The following is a 17,477-nucleotide window of genomic DNA, read 5'->3' on the forward strand; positions in this document are numbered from 1 at the left end:
AAAAGGAAAACAAGAGCTATTGAACATGCTACAAAGGATTTCTGATTGGTGGTAAAATATCTACTGAATTTTACTGGTTGTAGAATATCTACTGAAGCTTGGATTAACCATCTGAGGTAAATTCTGCCTTTCTCTATACGTTTCTCATGAAGTGCTCTGTTTGGCATTCACTCCTTCAAGAAATACCAACTGGGAATTCAATTTAACACAACTTTATGCTGCTTCTTCCCTCAAGGGCCCTCAGAAGACGTTATGGGGACGCCTTCCCACACCCCCTTCACCCAGCGGGCGGCCCCGCCGCTCGCCGCTCGCCGCCCACCCCCTGCCCTCCTCCCTCCTTCCCTCCCCTCAGGTGCCGCGGGGGGGCGGCCATTTCGGGCGGGCGGGCCCGGAAGATCCGGGTCGGAGGGGACGGGAAGTCGGGACGTGGCCGCCGCAGCGCAGCCCGAGGATGGCGGCGGCGCTGGGCTCGGGCCGGCTGGAGGTGTCTGTGGACGGGCTGACGCTCAGCCCCAACAGCGAGGCGCCGCCGCCGCCCTGCGAAGCCAGGCCGGGGCCGGGCGAGCCGGGCGCGGGGAGGAGCCGGGCGGCAGCGGGGCCCGGCTGCGCGGAGGCCGGCGGGGAGGAGGCGGCGCTGAGCCCGGAGCGGCGCTGGGGCTTCGCGCTGGAGGAGCTGTACGGGCTGGCGCTGCGCTTCTTCAAGGGTACGGACGGGCGGGGGGCACCGCGCCCGCTGCCTGCAGGCACGGGCTGGCTGCTCGGCGGGTGTTTGTGCTCAGAGCCTGGTGCTGAGATGCGGCTCTGCAGCAGCAAATGGCTCAGCCCAGGCAGCTGCGGTTTCGTTTTGTCTTTTGGGTTAATGTTCTGCCGAAACCGATATCGATAATATAGAAACTCCACGCTGTGCTCGGGCTCTGTTACAGCACGTCTTTAATACTCAGCCTTCGCGCTTCGCTCCTTTTGGATAGCTACAAATCTTGTTTCCAGGTTGCAGGGCGCTGTGCTGCGTTCATTTTGTCCCTGTTTCTTTGCTGCCTTCCTCTTGGTACAAGCTCGGCCGCAGTTTATTGCTGCTCTTCGGCCTTCCGCAATTTCTCGCAACACGCGATTGTGATCGTCAGAGAACTTCCCACCCTCTCTGAAGCTGTCAGACTTTCCAGACGAAGGCCATGCTCCTCTGGCCTTATGGCTAGAATAAGTCATGTGAAGCCATTGCCTCTATCTTCATGCGATTTATTTATTATTTTTGCTGAAGCTGGTATAACACAAGGGTTTTTATTTATAGATGCGATGATGATGAGCTACAGGAGCTTGTAATACTCAGATTAGCAATTCTGCTACCTCCTTCTGTATCTGTGTGACTCTGAAAGTGACTGGCCTTGTTTCCAAATTATTTTATTTGCTGTCAAAGCAACGGCGGGAGTGGGCAGCCCTGTAGATGCTGAGGAGCAAACACAGATTCCTCCTTTCCTTCGGGAAGGAAGGTGCTGGGGATCTGAAGGATGGCGTGTGTGGACAGGGATGGGTTCTGAGTGCTGTCCTCCGATGGCTCTGCTGCTCTGTGTTGATACGGAGGTGGTGGTGGGGAAACCTTTCACAAACTGGATCCATCTTAAAGCTGTTTGGTACCAGTGCTTTAATTTATGATACGGAAGCTGTCTTACACACACAGCTACTGTGGGGCAAGCTAGCGGCTAGAGGCAGCCCGTGGGGAGGCTGGGATCTGGGTCAGCTGCGGCTGGTGGGGTGGGGAAATTGAGCAGGGGGATACCAAAGAAGTTGCTGGATGTCAAAAGGTAGCGGTGAGCACCAGTTAAGCAGCTCCTTTTCTGCTTCAGCGTGTAGAGTGAGTTCTCTGGTTGTAACTTATAACGCACTCTCTTCCTAGAAAGCTGATTTAGATCAAAACCCTTCAGAGTTAGGTATTACAATGGCTGCTAGCGCTCATCTGTGGTGGCACGTTGCAGAATCGCTCAGAGCCAAGACAGGGTGGGAGTGCGTGTAAACGCAGGGAAGAACACTACTGAAAATAGGTTGGGATATTAAAGAGCCTCGAAAGCTACTTCAGCCTGCCTGATAGGCAGAGGAGTGTCTGACAGCTGCTTGTGCTTGTGCAACCGGGAGCTGTCAGTGCAGGTGATCTGCTCGAGGTGTCAGCTGCCCCCTGCTGTAGGAGGGGGTAGCTCGCACAGCTCTGCCAGCAAATCTCCTCCAGTACCAACCTGGCTTTACAATTTTCTGCATCATGTGGTTGAAATAGCTTTTTACTCAACCTTCAATATGTGCCAGTCCCTGAAGTGTGCATGCATTGTCTGTACTGATTTGCGGTGCTGCGTATCTGGGCAGACTGTACCAACCGTATCACCCTGCGATCTGAAAGCTCTCCTGGTACCCTAAGTACCCAAACTTCGTTGACTGCTCCAAGTTATTTCCTCTTATCCTAACAGGAATGCATCTTCAACTCAGCAATACAGCATTCAACATGAATTTTGACCTCATTTTCGGTGTGCTAATTTGATGGCATGATTGTAGTTCGTTAGTTCAGTAGATTATTGCCTTAAAAAAAAAAAAAACAACTCTATAATATATCTACATTTTTCATAACGTTAAGCTTTGATCAGATTTAATAGGAAGGATTGATTGGTAACTCTCCTGTTGATGCAGAACATCTTCAGGGAAAAAAAAAGAATTAGGAGCAGAAGAGGTGGAATCACTGCCTGCAGACCACAGCAAGCAGTTCTGCTGTTTCTTGGTTTTAGCGCTCATTAAAGCGCTGCAAACGAATTGCATTAACATATGTGACACTGGCTTTTAAAAGCTAGGAGGTGACAAATCACACTGCAGACTGTTTCCTTGTTTGCCTGGGACTGAGTGCCGTTCTGTGGGAATTGAGCACTTAGGGTGAGTGCAGTGGATGAGCTGGAGTGGAAGTTGCAGCAGATTGTGCAGTGTTCCTTACAGGGAGAAAAAAACTGAAGTTAGAAACTACACGGCAGGATGCAGTGTTCTCTGAAGCGTATTTGTTAACCTCCCTGGAGCCTGAATTTGTGGTTTCTTTCATTTATTATTTATTTATTTATGGTTTTCACTGGTCCAGGCCAGCAGTACAGTGCTATATAGCAACGTAAATCTGCATTATTTGTTTTTAATTAGTAGTTATTGGGATGACTAAATCTTTTGGTGTATGCAAATACAGACAGTGGTGTTCAAGCCTCTGCCAACTACCTGTACGGTAAGGAATGTCCTCAGCTCTCCATGTTTTGTTCTTCAGGAATATTCAGCTGAGTGTGTCTGTCCCCTCTGGTCTCCCCCTGCTATTCCTGTGCACATCATCCAGGTTTCTTGCCGTGTCCCTTGCAGCTGTTTGATATTCCCAAGTTTCCTGTACCAGATCCGTGGGTAATACCTACTGGAATGATACAGTCACGGATACTTGAATGAATTCAGCATTTCTGCTTATCTGCACTCGCTAAGGCTCTTCTTTGGCACATTTAACTCTGCAGATGGCTTCAGCTCCTCTGGTTCAGGTCAACCTGCAGCACTTCTAAATCTTTGGGGTAACTGGGGTAAATCTTTTGGGGAAACTGCGTGGTTTCTGCTGAAGGGTTCAGCTGAAAATGGCTAAAAAATGACTTCGCTCTCTTGACTGGCTCCAAATACTTGGAGAGTTTGCTTCTGATCTGTATCATCTACAAGTTGCTGAATGCCTACCTCTTATTTTTTGGTCTGTTTTTATCTCTTTACTTAGCTCGTTCGTTCTTCTTCCCTTGGGTCCCCGTTCTTTGTAAATGCAGATTTTTGCCTTCCCTTGTTAGGCCTGAAGGTCTGACTTCTCAGTTCTGTGCAAATGCAGGTGTGCTGCACTCAGCTGCCAAAAGAAATCTCTTTTTCTGCCTTAACCCTGTTCAGAAGTGAATACAAATACTTGTGTCAGCTGGCTTGGGCAGGGTGAACAGCAGTGTTTCTGGCAGACCTGTATATAGGTACAGGTTGTGCAAGGTAAGTGGTGCTGCAGCGACCCCTTGAGAGGTGTGCCTCTCACAGAAGCCTAGCAAAAGCTTCACTTCAGGACCCTTTGTGAACAGACTTCGTTTTAAGGATGTAGCCCTGGGATATTAAGAGTGATTGCCAAGTGCCTGCTGTTTATCAAGGTTAATGGAAATGCAAAGTGCTTGGAACTGAGGAAAAGCCAACGGGCTCCTTGGGTGTCTGGGCAGTAAGACGGGAGAGAGCTTACCTCTGCTGGCTTTGTTGCAGAAAGTGCTGTAACCTCAGGGGTGGAGTTGTAGGAAGTGGTAGTTGGCATCTTTTAAGGATTACGGACTTGCTGGGGTGGGAAGGGACCTCCAGGACTTGTCAAATCCAGCCTTCAGAGCAGCCTTCTCAGGGCTGTGTCCATCTGGGGTTTGAACATCTCCAAGAATGGAGGCTCTGCATCCTCTACAAGCAATTTGTGCCTGTGGTTGACCACTCTACCAGCACAGAGGGGAAAAAAGCCACCTCTTATACTGAAGCTGAATTTCCTGTATTTCAATTTGTTTGCTGCCTCTTGCCCTTTCACTGGATACCACCGGGTAGAGTCTGGGTCACTCTTCACCTGATGGGATTGGGGGAGATGTATTTTCAGGAATAGACACTTTTGTGCACAAAGCCTTCTGTTTTTTGACGCTGGAATAGGTAGTTGCTGAAAGATTCTGTGATGCTGGGAAAAAAGCGAGTAATTTTAGATCCTGGAAGAGTGAAGTGAGCCTCTAGGAATGGATAAGAAGTGACTAAATGTCTACCTTCCTAACTTGATCCAGGCTTAAAAACTAGTGGTACGTGCACAGTTGTTCTGTGTGATGTTTTGGCTGAATAAATCCAGTAACGTACTGATCTTGCTGTGATATGCAAACACTTTTCCTCTGGGGTTGTCTCTCATTCTCAGTTTTCAGAAATACTGACTGATGGCAGTGTTTTCAGCAAGCCCCAGGGGAGGGGTTTTCCCTCCTCTTCTGGGATTTTTCTTTTCCCGTTAATGATTCTGTTTACAATCATCAGCTGAGCGGTTTCTCAGCCGTGTCAGCTTGAATGTCTGAGAATGAATTGGGCTGCTTAGCTCTGGGTGGCTTGATCCGAAGTGACCTTTATGGTAAAGGAGAGCTGGAAATTAGTGGCAGCCGTGCTGTGATTCCTGACTGAGGTGTTTCACGTGACTACTGCTGTTGTTTACCTCCGATAACAGCTTCCTCATTTCAGTCCTTCCCAAAAGAGGTGATGCGTATTTCTTTGGGTTTCCTGCTCAAGAAAAGGGTCCTTTTTTTTACCCGGTAATTGCATATAGTGGTGTCTGTCTCTTAGGCTTGTTTGGCAGCTTGTTAAATGGGCTGAGGCAAGTCCTAGCTGACTCATTCAACTATCATCTTAAATCAATGCAACTTTTTCTCACCAGTAAATGACGTGATGGGATCTAACTGGGTGTGCTCTAGAAGGTGTTGGTGTGGAGCCCCTGGAATTGTGACACTGTTCTGGTTTATGCTGCCTCTATCTCATGGCCAGAGCTCTCTATACGCATCGATGCAGATCAAGGTATCTTTAAGGCTTCTCATTGTGAGGAGTTATTCCAGCTGCCTGGGCAAAGTGCAGCAATCAAATTGCCTGGAGGAAAACTTTCCCTTAGTTATAATGTTTCTCTCTGCAGCCTTTCTTGCCTTTAACCTTGCTTGTTCTGCATTCACTGATGTGAAGAGTATGGAAGAAGAGCTATTTATAAAGTTAACCCCACATCTTTCTGTAGAAAATCCCTCCTATCCACATTACAGTACACTTGGCAGACACGTTTGAAATCAAGTTAAGCTTTTTAAGTATTTTGGCAATATAGGTCCATATGGTATGATGGTCATCAATTAACATAAATATTTGTGATAACTCACTAGCTAGAATTGACTGCAGTTGTCAAACCTTTAATGACTTGTTTTCATTTCCTTGTCTTAGAGAAGAGGTTGTGATTGTTTATACGAAACACTCTCTGCTGTCCTATGCTGAACGAATTAATCACAACAGTGAAACTTTCTCTTCCTCTACAGAAAAAGATGGCAAAGCCTTTCATCCAACATATGAAGAAAAGCTCAAACTGGTGGCGCTGCACAAGCAGGTTCTGCTGGGACCTTACAACCCTGACACTTGCCCTGAAGTCGGATTCTTTGATGTGCTGGGGAATGATAGGAGGTAAAAGGCCTGTTCCCTTCCTTGATCATAATTCTGCTTTTCCTATCTGAAGTAAAGGCCACCTAATTTCAACAATAAGAAAAGTATGTGGGTTGCCTCAGTATGGGTGTATGGTAGTGGAATGTGAGCTCAGTCTTTTCAAATACGTCTTAGAAATGAGTCACTGTTTAGTAAAGGAGTTATCAGGCAATTACCGAGGTTTTTTTAAGCCACACTGGGAGAAGCTCTTGTGCTGACGGTCCAATTTCTCATAGCAGTTTAAAGACTCAGCTCTGCATTAACACGTAGGCCCAAGTTCCTTCCTCCGAATTTGACACCCGAGCTGCAACAGACCAAGTCTTTTGCCGGTGGTAACAGCATTTGCCATAACTTTCTTGTTAATAGTAGAGAGAACTTCTGAAATTAGATACCTGTTGCATTCAGCCTCTGTGTAAATTTTGATGAGGTCAGGGCAGTCTCTGCCTACAGTTTTCTTGTTTGATGCTATTTCTGGTGGAGAAGAGGCAGTCCTGTGTTGTACTTTGCTTCTCAGAGCTGGACCCAGTGCACTGTTTTTGCTCAAATAGATGGAGCCATTCTTTAGGAAGAAGCAAGCTGTTGCGTTCAATTAGGTTGAGCACTTCTGTCAATGGGTGTTACTGTGTTTGCTCATCTGGGAAAGTGTATGCATTTTTTCCACAAGCTAGAGTGGAAGAAGGGTAAAAATAAAAGATTCATCTGCCAGTCTTGGAAGTTTTTGGACACTTGAGAATTCTAAGTAGGGTTAGCTGATGGTATGTATTAGATTTCATATAAGCACTCGGCTATGTCTGTTTGAAATGGTTGTTCAGTGCTCTCTTCACCTGAAATCTACAGGTTTAAGATCTGTTTTGAGGAAGAAGTTGTTGATTCTCTGAAATGCCACATGCTGAAGTTTGGTTCTTGGTCTCCCAACTGTTTTTCGTTTTCTGAGTTCACTGCTGACTTGCGAAGAGTTGAGCCTTCTGTTCAGCTTCTCTCTCCCCTTGTTATACCCCCCAGGAAGGAATGGGCTGCCCTTGGAAACATGTCAAAACAAGAAGCTATGACAGAATTTGTTAAGCTCCTAAATAGGTGCTGCCACTTGTTCTCAACATATGTTACTTCACACAAGATAGAAAAAGAAGAACAAGAAAAGAAAAGGTAATGTTTCAATCCTGTGGTGTTGGGAAGTGTGTTGAGTATATAATTCTTGACTTACGGACACTGCTGCATCTGGCTTAGGCTGAAATCACTTTGGGAAGAGAAATGCTTGAAGTTCGGGTGTCTGTGGTAACCAATTGCTCTCTAAGTCTTTGTATGTTGCCAGCAATGAATGATTTATTCTCAGGTGAATATAACTAGAACATAAGATTATTTTTAAAATGTGGTGATACTGTGATATTTTTAAGAAATATGCACAAAATGTCTGCCCTGATACGTCAGTATATTAAACATATAGGAAATGAAACTTTTAGATGTTCAAAGCTCTTTTAGTATGGGTTAGCAACTTGATAAAGGATGTCCTATACTATTCTTTTCCTGTACTATAGTACTTTACTATATATATACACTACATATATAATATATAAATTATATATATACTATACTATATATAGTATATACTATTTATACTATATAAATATACTATTTATATATACTATACTATATATAATATATATATAAATATATGCTATTTATATTTTTTATTTATATACAAATTTATATATACTATATATAGTGTGTATATATAATATATAGTACACAAGTTGCAACAACTTATGTGCTATATATAGTATATATATAGCATATATACTATGTTATATAATATAGTATACTATATACTATACTTATATATATAGTTTTTTATTTTTCTATATTTTTATATTTTTGTTTTATTATTATTTTTTATATTTACATTTGTTATTTTCCTATATTTTTATTTTCGTATAGTATATATACTATATATGCTAGTACTATAACCTGTACTAATCACTTCATGTGATTATTAAACAGTAGTATCAGTGTGATTATTGAACATATATTACAACTTGGAAGAAGTGTTCAAGGCTTCCAGATACTTTTTCTCCAGTTCTCTGCTGTTAGAGTGGATATCGAACTAAAATACACAGTTTATGCTTGTCATACTGTGTAGTACAGTAAGGGTTTCTTCTGGTGAGCAGTAAGACATTTCTCCAGTCAAGTTGAAGTGGGCAATGATGCCAAATGAAAAGCTTTCTTGGGGGTAGGCAAAAGGCAGGTTACAGCATGCTGAAAATAGCTCATCGTAGGGTTGTAGAAATACTGAAATATCTTATTGGGTGGATGTTGCAGGAGAGAAGAAGAAGAACGAAGGCGCCGTGAAGAAGAGGAGCGCGAGCGTTTACAAAAAGAAGAAGAAAAACGTAGGCGAGAGGAAGAAGAGAGACTGAGAAGAGAAGAAGAAGAGAGGAGGAGAATAGAGGAGGAACGGCTTCGGATGGAACAACAAAAGTGAGTAGCTGAAAGAAATGATACTTGAAAGAAAATAACTGTCTTGCACTTGAGACAATTTTATCTAACCATTTAAATAGTTATGCTAGCGTTAAATACCTGAAGTTCCAGAGCGCTGTAGTCTAGCAGTGACACTTGCAGTTCTTAGTTAAGAGGGGTACAGTTTGCAGAGAATAACTATCCCACCGTGTTATTGTATGCAGCCTTCTCAGCTAAAATTGCCAGAGAGATCTTGTTTGAAGAGAATCTCTGGAGATTTATGTGTTCAAGGACTGCATGCACCTCATGAAATGTGTTAGAGGAGGGGAAGAAAGAAGGATAGGAAGGAAAGAACGATTACATTTGCATGATTCTTTTATCTCCCTCTGAAGTATCAATAGCTGGTCATTGAATGTTACACATGAGGAAAAAATTAACCCTGGGTCTTACTATACAACTTCTGTTCCTCTTTTGGAGAGGGGAGGAAAACTGAGCCTGTGCTTGATGAACCCATGTGTTTCTCCTGAAGTTTCAGCAGTTCAGTCTGTTGGAGATGCAGATGTCCTATTTGGCAGCTTTTTTCTGTTTGTGAATTAGGCCACAGTCAGTCGTGTTCTTCATATGGTTGCACCGTGTCTTGGGAAATTAATGTGGTAATATGAAGTGTTTTTAGATTTAACAAAAAATATTGACATGCAGTACCACAGTGGGCCTGTTCTTATTACTGTTTGTAGAAGGGCTGCTAGGATGGTTTCTGCATGTTTTCTGGAGGAATGAATTGTGGATTTTTTTTACCCTTGGTTGTTTGAGAGATTTAGTAACATGTTTTTCTAGCACTACTTCTTTATTGGACTACAGATAGAGAATTTCCTGAGAGCTCTTGATTTTTTTTTAACACATGATGTCAAAATATTAGGTAGAAACTGTTGTACGGTCTTATATTCTCAGCATATTTTTAGACAAAACTCAGGTTTGCATATACCTCTGGGCTCTGCTGTATTATGTAGATTTGTTTTATTTATTTATTTTGCAGAAATTGAATTAACTGTCAAATAACCTAAGTACAGGAATTTCCCAATGACCTCAGCTGTTTGTAATCCTCATGCTCTCTTCCCTCTAATGTAGGCAACAGATCATGGCAGCACTGAACTCCCAGACTGCCATGCAGTTCCAGCAGTACGCAGCCCAGCAGTATCCGGGCAACTATGAGCAGCAGCAGATCCTAATTCGACAGCTTCAGGAACAGCATTATCAACAATACATGCAGCAGTTGTATCAAGTCCAGCTTGCACAGCAACAGGTATGACAGACCAGCTGAGAAACTTGGATTTTGTGTTATAATCTCTTTGGGAGACATTAACCTGTCTACTTTTATCTCCTTGAAAAGCTAATTGCTACAAGGAGGAGAGGGAAAGAGTGTTCTAGTGACTAATGCTGCTTCAGCTCCAAACACCAAAGCCTCTTTGTCTTTTCAAGTAGTTTTTTGAAGCAGCCATTAGTTAAGAAAATTCTAAGCAGCATTTATTAACCACTTTGATACAATTTCTGGAAACAAAATGTTAAGTGCTTTGCTGCAGCATCTATTTCACGCCCAATTATATGGGGGTATGTACCAGTGCAGTGAGTACAAACAACCCCGTTCAGGTGCTCCTCGATGTATGTATCACATCTGAGGACCTGCAGAACATCAGGCTTTGGTTGGCAATGTTTCTAGTCGAATGTGAGTGTAGTACAGTCACATCCCTACTGGGTTTGAGACTGTTCCTTTCTGTCAACTTATAGCAGTACTGACTTCTCTCTCCTCTGGAATCTTGTCTGACAGAAGTGTCTAGTAAGTTGTTTGGTTGCCTGCAATAGCCTGCTTGTGGTCTGGGTGGAAGGAGACCTTCATGTTTCTGGTAGCAGTGGGTGGGAGTAAGACCTTGCTTCTGTGCAAAGGTTTTGTGCGTGGGCTTCAAAGGCTACTCTTCTGTTTAGAGGAATGTTGCATCTCTGGAAAACGTGGTGTTCTCTGAAGCTTATTTTAAAAGTTCAGGGTAAGTGTCTTAAGCAGATGTAAAACAGACTTTAGACTCCAGCATGTCTGACCTCGATGGGCAGGATCTGCATCTTAAATAACCTGTATCTGCCAGGTTGAGGTCTGCTATTTTTGAGCTGAAGGTAAAATTCAGTGACTAATTTCCTGAGAAGACATTTGTATTTTGAAGAGTCCAATGCTCTCAGCTAAGAGCTGCTCAAGGAAGGAAAAGTGCTGAAGCGGTACAGGGAAGTCAGAGGCTTTCTGCCCTTTTATAGTTGCTCTTCAGGCTTAATGCCACCTTGGTACCAATGCTTTGGTGTCATAATGGTAAGTGAAAGCTACAGTCTCATCAGCCTTGTCCTCGATGCCTTCTGTAATTGATACCGCTCCCTTGAGACTGAGGTGTCTGAGGAGATGCTGCCAATTTTCCTTGAAGAAAACTTTCCCTGCCAGCACTCTTCCTTACAGTTATGGCTGGCTGTTTTCTACAGAGAAGACTAATGCCCACTGAGATCCAGGGCAAAACAGTCTTTTCTTTGTAGCGGCTTACAAAATAATACATCTGTCAGGCAATGAAGTTCATCTTTCAAATCAATATTTGGATAACTCTGCTAGAGGAAAAAATGAAAAAGAAGCAATAACAGCGCCAAGATTATCTAATCCTGCTTAAATATTGCTGAAGACTCAGGTAGCCTATAACACTTTTGATGAGTACATCTCTTTTGGATGCCTGTTATCTCAGTCACCTTGGAACTTAACAGTTCAAAAGTACTGTTGTCGTGATTGCTTCTAGTTGATCTTCTGATATAATTAATTTCATAAAGGCTGTAAACAATACGTCAGTGAAAAGTTCCTCACCAATTTCCATTGAAATGGAGCTTTGGTAGTGAACCTGGACAGAACCTGTATGACTGCTCAAATCTGGAATCTAATATTTGACTATCACTAAGTGATGTGGACTTCCCCAGTTACTATGTATGTGTAATTCTCACTGGTTAATGTGTGCTGCTTTTGGTGTTTCATGTCAAGCTTCCTCTTGGGGAGGAAAGGAAATTTTGTGACTGCACTTACACCTTCTACTGAAAAAGGGAGACATTTTGTTTGTTTTTGTTTTACTTCACTGAATTTCTTTCATTTTAGGCAGCCTTACAAAAACAGCAGGAGGCAGTGGTGGCAGCAGCAGGGACACCTCTGACTACTGCACAAAAGGTGAATACACCTGCCCAAGGGGATATCCCATCTGTTAATGGGCAAGCCAGTACGCATGCAGACAGCCCTGAAAAAGAGCTGGATCCAGAGGCTTTGGAAGAAGCATTGGAGAATGGACCAAAAGGTAGGACTAGCTAGATCACTTAAATAAAGATAAATCACAAAAGCCTTCATTAGGATTTAGGTGTGTTAGGTATGATTACTGTGGCTCTTTGTTTGGCTTCATTGAGCTATGCAAGATCTAGGTTTGATTTCTGGGTCTAGTTTTTCTTAAGGGAGGACACTGCACAGGCAGAGGATGTTTTGGGGGAGGACAGAGTAAGCATTTCCAGCAAAGCGGATGGGATACAGAATCTTCTTTCACTCTTGACTTAGTCTGTTTTATTGCATGAGTTGTAGCAGAAAGCTGTTTTGTGCAAAAGTGTATTCAAACATCAAAACTGAGCATTTATTTCATCTTGGGGATTAAAAGAAAGTCGTCTTATTCTGTTACTGCTACCCGTTCTGTGGTTTAGCCTCGTTCTGTGTGCAGTTCAGGCTACCCATCCCCTTGCGTCTCCCACCTTCCTCCAGCTGCTTCTAGGAAGCTGTGGAAGCAGAGCAGGAGTAGTAGCCTCCCAGCAGATCTTCCCTCACTGGTATTTCTGGGTGTTGTCCTCTTTACATTCACCCACAATCAGTAGTCTCCAAGACCTGCTCGGACCTCAGTAAGAAACCTATACTAGTGCGGTCCCTGTCTGAATAGAAGCAACTCTGATGGTCCTCGAGTGCACCCAGAGCAGACTTCAGCATGCCACGTATGTTACTGAAGCAAAAGCTTAACTGGGATATCTTTCCCCTGTCTAGATTCTGTTCCAGTGATAGCTGCTCCATCAATGTGGACCCGACCCCAGATAAGAGACTTCAAAGAAAAAATCCGTCAGGATGCAGACTCTGTGATCACAGTGGGCCGAGGAGAAGTGGTTACAGTTAGAGTACCAACTCACGAAGAGGGGTCTTATCTCTTTTGGGAGTTTGCTACAGACAATTATGATATTGGCTTTGGGGTGTATTTTGAATGGACAGACTCCCCTAATACTGCAGTCAGTGTGCATGTCAGTGAATCCAGTGATGATGAGGATGAAGAGGAAGGTAAGCACGCTTATTTATATAAAATCCCAGTCTTGCAGAACTTGTGATGCAGGAAAACCCCACTGACTGTCTTGTACCATTTCCTAGCTCCCCAGTTTCTACAGCACGTGGCTTCTATCTAGCTGGCATCTTGTCTGCAATTTTAAGTTGAAAGTAAAATTCTGACAGTAACATCAGATGCTGCATTTGATCACTGATAGGTTAAAATAGTTGGGGGTGAGGAAATCCTTTCCCTATGTATTACTTGTAACTTAGTGTGCCCTCTTGTCCAATTCAGCTATCAAATAGGCTAGATTGAAACCCATGCTATAATACAGCATAGCAGATCTGCACATAGAAACCTTAAGAAAAGTCCTGTCCTTCTGTTCATGAACCCTTTCAAGGGAGGAAACCTCCCTGAGGCTTCAAAATAGCTTAGAAGAGCAATTCCTTATATTGTCGAAGACCCAGGTCTCAGCCTTTACCTACAGGGGAGCCTGGCATACCATCAGAAAAAGACAATGTTTTGAAACCATCATGCAGCTTGCTTAGAAGGAACTGCTCTGACATAGGAAGCAGCGGCCTTTTGGATACTACTGCTAAATAATCAGTAGCAAGGGTGTCAGAAGGTCAGCAGTAGTCAGTCAATGTGGGGGTAATATCTTAATGAAAACTGGAGCTTGACATCTTTACAAGCTGACACAGCTGTGTTGGGGAGAGATGTAGAGGGTTTTTATATCAAAGTATAAAACTTGTGATTAAAGCAAACGATGTCTATGTTGAACCAGAGGCAAACTTGCCTTTCTTCCAGTGCAGTATTGCAATGGTAAACTGATGGTTATTTTCTGAAAGAGGTACTAATTGACGCTTTTTCAATGAAGGAGCACAACACAAACCTATGTGTGCTGTTCCTCTTCCCTTTGAATGCTTTAGCCACAGCCTTCTTATGAACTTCAGCCCATCAGATTTCTAAACAAAGTAGTGTCTTGCCTGCTGCAAAGCAAAGCTCTGACTCCCATTTCTAAAGTAGTTATCCTTATTCACTGTTGCTTTTTTTTCTTCTTACAGAAAATACTAGCAGTGAAGAAAAAGCCAAAAAGAATGCCAACAAGCCTCAGCTAGATGAAATAGTGCCTGTGTACAGACGAGACTGTCACGAAGAAGTGTATGCTGGCAGCCACCAGTACCCAGGGAGAGGAGTTTATCTCCTTAAATTTGACAACTCCTACTCTCTATGGCGGTCAAAAACAGTTTACTACAGAGTTTACTATACTAGATAAAGGTGTGGCTGTATTTGAGGCTGGGCTGTGCAGAAGATGTCATTTTATTTGGAATTTTCTTCAAGCATAATGGATCCTTTTGAGTCTGTGTTTTATCCTGTCTGTATCTGTATGGTTTGTGTGAACTTGCCCAAGCAGACACTGGGATCTTCCTGCTCCATGACACTAATGCATATTGCATTGGGCTTAACACAGGATCTCCCCAGCCATTTTGGGTATTGGAGTTAACCAATGGAAATCATTGGATCCAGTGCTTAAGGTCACATCAGCTGCATTTGTTCAAGCCTCATGTAAAAAGGGGGGAGGAAGTTGCTGGTTCACTGGCCGAGTGATCTGATGTTTCCAGGTCTGTATGCTTTGAATAACTTGTTAACAGTTAATTTAAAGGTCCCATCAATAGCTGGTAGATTTGGATGCAGTTTGCTGTGTAGCAAGTTTCTCTTAACTGTAATCGAATGTCAGATTTTTACACCATTAAAACTTGAAAATTTAAGTTGATGCAGTTTAGAAACAAGTTGTCTCAATTCTGTCCTCATCACAGAAGAAACATTCAGTTCCTTAAACTAGTGTAGTAGTTTAGGCAAGGATGAACAGCGTCATGGAAGTACAGCAAGTAACCTCTTCTGAAGGCATAAACTGAAACACAATTGAGAATATATATAACAAGTAGAACCTTAATCTCTGCCCTGCTGCTAATCCTAGAAAAAAAGTCATTTTTGGAGGAAATTGACCTTGATCCAGGGCAAAAACAATTTCTAAGTTTGGGTTTTTAATGGGGTAGGTTTAAAAAAAAATAATCTGCACAACTTCCTGGTTTGTCTATTTTGTTTTTTTTTCCTAAAGCCAGAAAGAAGCATGTTGTGCATCTGAAGAACAGTAAAATTACTTTACTGACTTGAAGGCATTAACATGCACTAATTATGGAAATCACTGCCAGTCCCTTTTAATCTGAACTGGTGATACTTGGGCGCAAACTTTCTGCTTTAATCTGTAACTGCAGAAAGCCAGAATGCACGTAAATATTTAATAATGTATCTTTAATCTCAGCTTCATAGGGTTCGTATGGTTCAGTTGGGGCATTTCAGATTTTGTGTAGCTGAAGAATGCAGGTGGCTACTTGACTTGAGGATGCAGCAAACATCCACTCTCCTTGGAGCTTTGCACCCAGGGGGTCATGTGTTACAGTGATGACTTGTGGAAGTGCTGGGTAATGCACTTTGTTACTGAAAGGAACCGGTTACTTTGGGTCTGTCAGATGAGTTTTTGCAGTAAGATTTCCATTGATTAGCTGTAGCATGTACGGTTTCACAGCAAATGATGTTGAGTTTGGGGGATTTGTTGGAATGATCAGTTTGTACATACATTATACTTTCCTTTACTCACACCAACCATGGAGATACTTCTCCTAGAGTGCTTCATCTGTCATCTTGCATTTGGTTCTGCAACACCATACCAGCTTATAGCTAGTTAGTGCTGCTTTATCCAAAAAACACTGTACAATGTTCTGCTCTTGTGTACATACAGTATATAAACCATGAATTTAGTACCTTGCTTTTAAAGAAAAACTGTATTTAATGTAAAAAAAAAAAAAAAAAACTTTTAAAAAGGCAGGCACTAATATATTTCTTCTAGTCTTCAATTTAGATTTTTGTCCATACAAAACTGTTATGACATTTTCCTCTAAGAATACCTGTTCTTGGAAGTGGTGTTTGTTGCTTTAAATGGCAGCACTTACTGTCATGTCTCGATGTTAAACTTTTACTTTTTTTCAGACTTTTTTATTGCCTCTGGCTGTTGATTAGTGCAGTACAAGTGCAATTTCAAGATACCCTGAGATAGTATTTAATCCTAATTAAAATACATTTATCTGTAATACTGTTGGCTTCTTATTAATTTGGGAACCTTGGCATTGCTATGTATTGTAGCTGAATAGCCATAAGCTTGTCATCTTCCCTGTCAATTTTAAAGTCAGTTCCATGCTAACACTGGTTTTAGCAGCCTAATCAGATGGGCCAGAAGCTTGCTACAAGAAGTGTTTTGAGCTTGTTTGGTAGATGGCATCATCCATACCAGAAGAGCCCAGCTTGAACAGCGTAATCACTTGGGTTTGAGAACGACCTTCCGTGTCAGAAAAGGTTGGATGCAGGCAGCCAAAAGCCATGAGTTGTTTTCTGCCTGGGAGAAACGTGCCTGCCTTTGCCCCTGAGGTTTAATAAGCCAAGCCCAGCTTCAAGGAGCAACGTGAGCTGGCTACATGGTCCTGAAGAGCCTGGGGATCCAGCAGCAATGAATTGGCTCTGAGTACTCAGCCAAGTACTGCTGGCAGCAGCTGCATCATTCACATAATTTTGTTTGCATATTTTCAATGGGACCTGTTAGTTAGTCCTGGTTTGTACAAGATCTGGGTGTTACAGTAATGGGTGCCTGAGGCTGAGCTCTTGGCCCAAAGAGCAGGAGACAGTATCACTGTTCATCATCTTTCTTTTCTTCCTCCTCAGTAAATAAAGCCAAGTAACCCAAAGGTTGGCCCAAATCACCCTTTGCTGCGCTGCTATGTGCTACTAAGAAGTGTTTTACCTTGGAACTGAGGTCAGAAGAGGTTTCTCACAAGTTTGGTGTTTCAGGTCCGATGACCTCCTCTGTGCCTCTCTAGCTTGTAGTTCAGGATTTCACCTGGGGAGCAGAGGTCTCCTTAGTGAGAACAGAAATAAGTGTTGTGCTGTTAGAAAGGGGATGCTGAAAATTAAGGTCAAATTGCTGTGTATTAGTCTGGTTCTGTTATAAATTAGTTTCATATGAATCTTCAACGTGCACTGAAAACCAAAGCAATTACAACAGCAAGTCTACCCCAAAGTGACTTCTTTTACTTGTCACATGCATGTATAGATTCTCCTTTTGCTAATTAAAAGTGAACCTCTCTTAAGGTAGCTCTCTTCCACAAGAGCATTATCACAAACCTTATTTTTTTTAAATTATCCAGGTCATTTGCAATACAGCTAGGTGATGCAATGTAGACTAACAAAGCTGGATTCCAACTGCACTGCTCTTTTGAGAAATAGTAAACAACAAGAGGGACAAACGGGGCCTGTACAAGCAGTCCCTAGAAATAATACTGTTCTCAGAGCCACTGTTCAGGTGGCTAATGAATTAACTTGCTAATTAACTTGCTAATTAAGCTGCTT

The 17,477-nt window shown here is 42.7% G+C and overlaps 1 protein-coding gene across 1 annotated transcript; it reads left to right on the plus strand.

Annotated features, from left to right (window-relative positions):
- Positions 1 to 389: 389 nt before the first annotated feature.
- Positions 390 to 16,168, plus strand: ACBD3 (acyl-CoA binding domain containing 3). The gene is made up of 8 exons (XM_068675938.1): positions 390 to 704; positions 6,066 to 6,207; positions 7,228 to 7,368; positions 8,539 to 8,697; positions 9,802 to 9,976; positions 11,837 to 12,029; positions 12,752 to 13,036; positions 14,084 to 16,168. The coding sequence occupies exons 1-8, from the start codon at positions 452 to 454 to the stop codon at positions 14,293 to 14,295; spliced, it is 1,560 nt and encodes a 519-aa protein (XP_068532039.1). The 5' UTR covers positions 390 to 451; the 3' UTR covers positions 14,296 to 16,168.
- Positions 16,169 to 17,477: the final 1,309 nt, after the last annotated feature.

This window comes from Anas acuta, chromosome 3, assembly GCF_963932015.1.
Source record: "Anas acuta chromosome 3, bAnaAcu1.1, whole genome shotgun sequence".
NCBI lineage: Eukaryota > Metazoa > Chordata > Aves > Anseriformes > Anatidae > Anas > Anas acuta.